General features: G+C 46.0%; 3 protein-coding genes across 5 annotated transcripts in view; 2 read left to right on the forward strand and 1 right to left on the reverse strand.

Annotated features, from left to right (window-relative positions):
• LOC109542025 overlaps nt 1–347 on the forward strand; it is a 1,649-nt gene extending 1,302 nt beyond the window's left edge. Inside the window, exon 7 of the mRNA XM_048662023.1 lies at nt 192–347. Coding sequence (XP_048517980.1) covers nt 192–288 — 97 coding nt within the window. The 3' untranslated portion in view covers nt 289–347. The remainder of the gene's footprint in view (nt 1–191) is intronic.
• Nucleotides 1–4,178, reverse strand: part of LOC109542019 (tetratricopeptide repeat protein 37) — an 8,196-nt gene extending 4,018 nt beyond the window's left edge. For 2 of the 3 annotated variants that reach the window (XR_002172392.2, XM_019911046.2), the window contains exons 1-14: nt 3,993–4,177; nt 3,678–3,910; nt 3,440–3,626; nt 3,031–3,385; nt 2,721–2,950; nt 2,388–2,666; nt 2,161–2,337; nt 1,946–2,106; nt 1,755–1,890; nt 1,514–1,698; nt 1,134–1,313; nt 868–1,082; nt 630–817; nt 373–586 (exon numbers count right to left, since the gene is read on the reverse strand). Coding sequence is in view for 1 of the 3 variants with exons in the window: in XM_019911046.2 (XP_019766605.2) it covers nt 373–586; nt 630–817; nt 868–1,082; nt 1,134–1,313; nt 1,514–1,698; nt 1,755–1,890; nt 1,946–2,106; nt 2,161–2,337; nt 2,388–2,666; nt 2,721–2,950; nt 3,031–3,385; nt 3,440–3,626; nt 3,678–3,910; nt 3,993–4,073 (2,821 nt within the window). In the remaining 2 variants the exon portion in view is untranslated. Of the gene's footprint in view, nt 1–372; nt 587–629; nt 818–867; nt 1,083–1,133; nt 1,314–1,513; nt 1,699–1,754; nt 1,891–1,945; nt 2,107–2,160; nt 2,338–2,387; nt 2,667–2,720; nt 2,951–3,030; nt 3,386–3,439; nt 3,627–3,677; nt 3,911–3,992 lie in introns of all 3 variants that reach the window. The other variant, XR_007280525.1, reaches the window with a different exon arrangement.
• A 38-nt stretch (nt 4,179–4,216) lies between these two features.
• On the forward strand, nt 4,217–7,322 carry LOC109542022 (TATA box-binding protein-associated factor RNA polymerase I subunit B). Its single transcript, XM_048662009.1, has 4 exons — nt 4,217–4,632; nt 4,690–4,894; nt 5,034–5,206; nt 5,268–7,322. The coding sequence occupies exons 1-4, from the start codon at nt 4,471–4,473 to the stop codon at nt 7,026–7,028; spliced, it is 2,301 nt and encodes a 766-aa protein (XP_048517966.1). The 5' UTR covers nt 4,217–4,470; the 3' UTR covers nt 7,029–7,322.
• The last annotated feature ends 183 nt before the right edge of the window (nt 7,323–7,505 follow it).

A 7,505-nucleotide genomic window follows, 5' to 3' on the forward strand; every position in this document is an offset into this window, starting at 1 on the left:
TGCATGCCAAGGCTTAAAGCAGCAACAACGCTACACATAGAAACTGATGATGGTGGAAAACACCGAAACGTATTTTAATTGATAAATAGAGACAATAAATGACTGAAGCCCAGGAATTGATTTCGATTTGGATTATGGGGTATGTGCGGATTTTCGACCAAGAATTTCCATTAAAAATCACCCGATTTCAGGGACGTTTCATACCAAAGACTGCGGCCGAACATCACGATCACCTCAATAGAGCAGTGCCAGGCGCTATACCCCGAATGCGCCAAAAACCCTGGATAACCTCCGCGCGCGGACTCTAGACTTAGTTAATTTATTGAATCAATAGAGAATGGTACAGACCTTGTCTTTGAATCATCAACTTACCAGTGAACCACAGSACATTATCAAAGGCCGCCGGGATGGCGTGCATGTTGTTGATGTTGTACTCCCAGGACTTGTCGTTGCATTTGCGGTTGATCAAGGAGTCGCACACSCAATGCCCATACCCAAGACTCCCCTCCTGATGCTGCTGCAGCTGAGTGCTGTGCCTGAACAGCCCCATTGCGTCGCTATGCYCCATCGYTTCTGCAATAATCGCCTAACAGCACTATAAGCCACCTGCAACCCCACACTCACTTTACTTGGCCAATCCAGCAGTTGACGTAGTTGGGATCCGATCGCTGGCCTTCTCCGAAAGCCTTATTGGCCAGCTCCAGATCCTCCATCCGCAGGTACAGGATTCCCAAGTTGGTCCAAGCGACAGCACTGTTGCTCTCCGCTATCACAGCCTTGATAAAGCTGTGTTGTGCCAGCGCGTAATTGGGGGGCTCTGAAACGAAACTCATCAACAACTGAACTTCTCTAAGGCATTGCTGGCACCTCTAAGAACCGCCGCGACGCCTAGAAGGTTCCAATGCTGCCAATACTCAGGATTCAGGGAGGTGCAATGCTGGGCAATGCTAATGGCGTTGTTGAGAAGTTCGTTCTTCTTCACTGGGTCGTTGTGATTGCACGCATACTGCAGGTAGCAAGTGCCCAAGTCGTGCCACAGAAACGGATTGTCTTCGGCTGAACTCACGGCTTTACAGTAGAACCTGCAACAGTTTGCGTTATGAGGACGAGTTCAAGCGGTTTTTGCGACTCACTTCGTCGCCCATTCAAACAGCTCGGTTTGCTCCAGGATCGCTGATTTCTGCGGGCTGCCCGAAGCAGGCAAGTGGGGCAACTTGAGGCAGGAGTATTTTTCTGGAAGTTGGGCCACAAACATCACACAGTCCGCCAGCAGCTTCCACAGGCAAGTCAGCTCGCTTCTTTGTGTTATGGCCCTAAACAGCCCCATTCTTGGAATTTTTGCAAGCGAATCCGAAAAACCATATTAGTGCATTTGCTTCGTTAAGAAACTACAGTGTTGATTTTTTAAAGCCAAACTTAATCTCCCGAGGCGTTTCTTGAATACAGCTGATAAAGCAAACTCATATGGCTTTTCGACTCCCTGTCCTTCCCTGGAACCAGCAGAAATACTCACAAAGTCACCTTATTGACCGCATCCTGCACAAAATCCCTAGCAGCACCAAGTCGTTGGTTTTTCAAACATTCTCTCGCCTGGCAAAGGCAAGTTTCGCTAAGGCCTTTAAGCGCGGGCACGTACTGGTTGCTGCGCGTGAGGATGGCCTCAAAGTCGGCCTGAGCCTCCACATAGTCGCCCAAAACCTGCAGAGAAGAAGGAACTGAAAAAACAACTTAAAAAGCAATCAGCAAAGGAAAACCTTTTTGATGTAGGCCACTTGCAAAGCCGAGTAGAGGGAAAACTCCGATAGGTCCAAGGCTTTTTGGTAGCACTTTAAGGCCGAGGTGAAGGCGCCCTTTGCAAAATAGGCGTCGCCCAAAGACTCCCAGCAATTTCTAAAGGTTTGGAAGTGTCAAGCTGGAATCACCATTAACGGGGGCAGCTTCTTACGTGTTTTCCGGGTCAATTCGGATAACGATTCTGAGATACTCCAAAGCATTGACGGGATTTCCTTGTTCCAAGTAGGTCAAACCCAGTTGCAGCCAGGCCCACACATTTGCGCTATCCACTAAGCCCTCGGTTAAATTGAGCAGCAAGGACAAGTTGGACTCCTAAAACAGCAATTTGTGAGCGCAAGAAGCAGGGGAGTGATGAGTGAGTGCTACCCAATTCTTCAGCTTTCGGTAAACTTTGCTCAATTCACTGCCCGCCTCCGGGGAGGCGGGATTGAGTTTGAACGCCTTTTCATAGCAGCGCCTTGCCTTGTCCAAGTGGCCCACTCTATTGTAGTATTGGCCCAAATGGACAAAGCACGCGAAATTGCTGGGATCGCATTTGGCTGCCTGAAAATCAATGGACTATTGCGCCATTCAGCGAATGTGATCTAAGGCACCTTTAAAAATGGGTCAAGGCACTTGGAAAATTGCCCCATTTCCCAGTGGAGTAGGCCCACTTCGATCCACCAGTCAGTGGAGTTGCAAGTGAATTCTTCAATTAGCTGCTGCGCTGCTGTATATTTGCCCTGTTTTCTATACAGACGGATCTTGAAAGCGTGGGCCGCTTCGGGTTTAAGCGACTCTAGAGCGGAAATGTGGTTCTCTGCTAGGGAAAACTCCTGCAAATTGACACTAGCTCTTATCAGAGGTCCTAGGCACTGATTCTGATCCACATCCTGAAACAGAGAGTTGCGCTGTAACACAGAGCCATTCCAAAGACAACGACCAACCTCCGCAGCAATATCCAGGCACTTTTGCCAATCATCCACGTTGTCTGATAACGACAGAATTTCCAGATGTTGAATCCGGACCTTATGAAGCAAAACAGGGTTGGTTAAGGAACGCACCAGCTTTTGGCTTCTGGCTAGAGATGCCAAAGCCTCGCTGCTCAAACGCAGCCGGATCAGAACGTCCGTGAGTAACACCCAGGCATAAACCAACCCCTGCCTTTGCTTGGTTACTGAAATTGCGGCATTAGTTTCAAATGTATATACTTTCCTGACTGTTTCAAAGCTTCTATCCAAACCACTGGCAACTAACCAAGCAGCAGCTTTTCTCGAGCTTCGAAAACATTGCGGTCCCTGAAGAGGAGAACAGCTTGCGTGAATAAAGCCATAGCGTTGGCAGGTTCGAGATTGAGGAGTTTGGCGGTAAAGCCGCCAATTTTTGGCGTAATTGAGTCCACCTCAGAGTTTTCCTCGATGGACATTTCATTGAACACTTTGCAGATCCAACTGAGGGCGACCACACTGGATGGAAAGAGTTCATGCATTTTCTGCGAATGATCTAAAACCCGAAGCATTTGCCGACTCTTGTTCAGCACAGTGATATAGCTGGAGTAGAACCCCTCGGACACTGCGGCGGACGGCAGTAGCAGTTCCAGGCAGGCTTCATACTGTAAGAGGTTAACTGCATTTTGTTCCAGACCGATTCCAAGCGGATTTACTACCAGATCCAGAAGTTTAGTTTCAACCCCCGACTCCAAATGATGTGCCACGAGTTTGGCAATCTCCACTCGAGCCTCAGTCGAGCATTTGTTGGCTGTACTCAACAACACCTTGCAAGTTTCCAGAGCATCTCCCTGGCCGTTCAGCCCTGACAGTCTTTTAGCATACTCAAGAAGCTTGGCCTCATTGCTGGAACACATCAATTAATCGCCGAGCTACTTCCACCGCCCTAAAGCCTACGTTTCAATTGCCAAATAGGCCTGGTACAACTTGAGCAACTCGGTTTGAGAGCTGTCGCTGTTGAGCTTTTCATGGTAGCTGACCAGGCCTTGCCAAGCCAACGGATTGGCAGCGTCCAGATCGATTGCCTTCTGAAAGGCCTTCAGCGCCTGATGCGTCGGGCCAACTTCTTGGAGCGCTAGCCCTAGAAACACCAGCCCCATGTAGCTGTTCTTGTCTTGCTTGACGATCGACTGAAAGGGGAAGGCGCAATTTAGCGCTAATTGTTGTTCTGCGGAGCTTCAAACGTTTCGAGAAGATCCCCAAGGCACATACCTTGGAAACTTTAAGGGCGGCAGCAAAATCTTTGGCTTTCAGTGCTGCTCTCGCCTGCTTCAACAACGTCTTGATGTCCATGATGTTTGCAAATTTGCAAACTTTTATTTTTCTATAGACCTGAGTCAACAAACTTGAGCTTGATTACACTAATTTAGTGAGGTTAGGTTCTTGGATAAAAGCTTGCAGCGTTGCCAGGCCAAGGACTTCGAAAGCGGCAGCAAAGAACCGTAGAATTTAACCTAAAAGTCTACACTGTAACCTTAATAAATCGGGCATTGTCGCCTCAATTTTTATTCGGTGAATCACATTACTTTTCCATGAAACAACACGATAAAGGGAGCAAAAAGTGATGGTGATTAAAATTGGGAAAAAAGTGACTGCTTTTAATGCTCCATTGATCCTTTGAACTTTATGAAACCACCTGTCAAAGTATTAGGGTTTTGACTGCACTGGAGCCCTACTACACACCATCATAATGGAAGAGGCCGGATTAGAATGCGATGTGTGTGGAGGAACCAACTTCCACAAAGAATCCGGCCACTTCTACTGCAACGAGTGCCAGACACAGTCCCAACAAGTTCAGGAACATGTGTTTGAACATACGGGCTACAGCGTTACAGCTGCTAAGAAAATACAGGTGAGCCCCAGCTTGTTGCATATTTCAGTCCAGGGAAACACGGTTGCATTATTGTAGAAAACGCGCGACGAGAAGCAGGACCAACAGCTGACTAGTTGGGAGTGCTACAACATTGTCTTGAAAGGCCTAACGAACGAATTGTTGGCTTTGGGTGCCGATCCACAGTTGAAGAGCGTCGTCCGTTTGCTGTGGATGAAGTACCTGCATCAATGTGAGGTGTTTGATGTCAAAAGCAACAAGTTACCCAAAGTATCCGTTTTAGGTAGGTATTTGAACTTTATTGCTACATTTATTTTAGGACTTTTGCTACTAACGTTTCACTAGCCCGCTTGGCTCTTTTATTAAAAATGAGTTTTACAGCTAGTTAAGTTATATGTATACTTAGAACACGCGTTTTGTAGGCTCGCAGAAGGACATTGCCATACTCTACAATAGGAAAAAGCGGAAAAGATCTAGAAGTAGGCCGTCATCAACTACCGGCTCGATAAGTGAGCGGCGGGTGAGAGCCGCCAAAAAGCGGGCTCTTTTGAAAAGCGAATATGAACAATTGTCTCAGTCGCAAAGCCTAACACAGGTTGGTGGAAATTCTAGAGAAGTCGAAAGATTTGTTGCTGTAACTGGGCTATTTTTTCCAGGACAGCACCCTGATGAATTCTCTATCTGATTTGGCAAGCGGATCAGAAAAATCCGATAACGAAGAGATTCAATACAACAAGTCGAGTATAAAAGAGCTGAATCGGTTGATGTCGAAAAGGCACCGAAAGGAGCATCAGCTCGATATAGACGGCGACTTGGAGTGTCATAAAATCGATTTCAAGAGCTGCAGTTCGCGATTCAGGACTAGTCCAGTCAAACTGTCCGCACACACCTTATATAACATCCTGTATATTGGGCTGCTGATAGTACAAGACTCTGTGCAGCTGGGCGATTTGCTAAGGTTCATCAGAGAAGGGCATGTGAGTTTCGAATGCTTTCGTCACTTTTTTGACGAAAACACTCCCGAAAAGGCCATCAATCTGCCGCATAAAAATCAAAAACTGTTATCGAATGGTTCATTTCGAAAGCGCACTGCCGAACTCGTTCGGTTTCTGGGTGTATACAAATACATCAGCACGCCGGATTTGAGGATGCTCTGCTCCAGATATTGCACAGAATTGAATCTTCCAGAGGCCGTTTTCGAATGCGCAGAAAAGCTAATCGCTACAACCGCCCCTGAAATGGCCTATACTGAACGATCTAAAGCAGTACCCAACTACGAAGGGCGCGCAATGAGCTTCCTGCTAGTCGCTTTGAAGCTGCTCTTTGGCTTGGACGGCGTAACGGAACAACATCTATCGGAATATGCGGACATTTTAACCAACAGCAATGTGGGGTCAAGGATGTTTAATTTGGAAAAGTGGCTGCAATTTATAGCAGATCGCACCGCTCTCGTGAAGAAATACCACATGCCAACGGCTCTAAGAGAAGACGGTAAATGCGACAGCGATCTGTATCTCAGATACCTCAGAATTCAGGGTGTGAAGTATTCGGGAAGCCATAGAAAAATCCACAGGGAAGTTCAGGACTATTTGCAGGTTCTGGAGAAGGTGCTGGAAGATGAGGACGATGATGAGGAAGAAGGAGTTAAGTTTGAACCTTCATTGACCCCATTTTTAACCTACTCCGCTCAGCTGAAGTTAAATCTAGAGCTGCCCAGTTTGGATGAGACCTTTCTGCATGATTCGCTAGATTTTCTCCTGCGTCCTAACAAGTATTTGAAATTGCTTGGAACGCGCCAGATCAGAAACGGGGGAGCCAATGAAGATTTCCATATCGAAGAGCCGATGTACCTGTATAACGCGAGCATTTATTTAGGGAAAAAAAATAAGCAACCTGTACCAGTGAAAATAGTGGACGAACAGGAGGATGATGGTTCAGTGAGAAGGTATTTGGAGTCCCAAAGGAAAGTCACCCTGAAAACCACCGATGTGAAGGTATTTTTATACAATTGGCACCAGAGCCAGCAAAAGCAATTTGAAAAAAATAGGATTTTACTGCGAAGGACATCGGAAAAGGTGCAGATTCCGTCAAATGCCAAGCCCCATGGGAAGTACCCCGAACATTTCCACCCATTTGAGCGATATTGGATGAATGTTCCCATAAACCCCGTAGCATACTACTTAACTAAACAGGACATAAAGGGGATTGTCGACAAGTTTCCCAACTCGCTTCAATTGATTTTCAAGGAAAGCTGCAGAATAATCGAACAAGATATCAACGAGTTGTTTGCAGAATTTTCACGAACTGAACTGTATATGGCGTATTGCGTTGATTTCTCTTCTGGGAAGAAAACCAACGAGAACAAGCCATTGATTGAACTGAAGGACGCTGTTCGCGCTTGTAGGAGAAACTGGTGAATCGTCTTTAGTGGGGGGCTCCTCTGGACAAAATAAGAATCAACATCTAAGTTGGAGCGTGTATTGCCAATATGTTACAGCCGTTCGATTAAGGTGAGAAGATGTTCTTGAGTACAAATATCGGAAGCGATCGAGTGAAATTATTTTATGTGAGCGGAGAAATCGGATGGCAAATTCGAATGGAAGCGCAATATATATAGCTGTGCAGTGTAGGCCTGGGTAACACTGTTGAGTTGAGCTATTGAGTTATAACTCAGTGGTTAATGAGTCATTTATTAAAGCCTTTCGAGACGAGAGCGTTTTTTCTTAAAAACTTTTAGGTTTGTGATCGGTTTTTGAGAAAATCTTAATGATTTTAAGAAAAAAACGGGAGAAATTCATTTTCGTTTTTGTCCCGAATTCGACGCTGAAAAACGTTTTTGTAAAATTCCTACAAAGCTATAAATTGATCTTGAAATTTTTTGCGTAAAAGACCTC

Source organism: Dendroctonus ponderosae, unplaced genomic scaffold, assembly GCF_020466585.1.
Source record: "Dendroctonus ponderosae isolate FM_Combo_2020 unplaced genomic scaffold, Dpon_F_20191213v2 Dpon_F_20191213_10, whole genome shotgun sequence".
NCBI classification, from domain to species: domain Eukaryota; kingdom Metazoa; phylum Arthropoda; class Insecta; order Coleoptera; family Curculionidae; genus Dendroctonus; species Dendroctonus ponderosae.

Bases quoted from the DNA above. Each gene is read 5' to 3' on its own strand.
- LOC109542022 (XM_048662009.1), top strand. From the start codon at position 4,471: ATGGAAGAGGCCGGATTAGAATGCGATGTGTGTGGAGGAACCAACTTC. The intron at 4,895-5,033 runs GTAGGTATTTGA...CGCGTTTTGTAG, and splicing joins ACCCAAAGTATCCGTTTTAG to GCTCGCAGAAGGACATTGCC. The intron at 5,207-5,267 runs GTTGGTGGAAAT...TATTTTTTCCAG, and splicing joins AGTCGCAAAGCCTAACACAG to GACAGCACCCTGATGAATTC.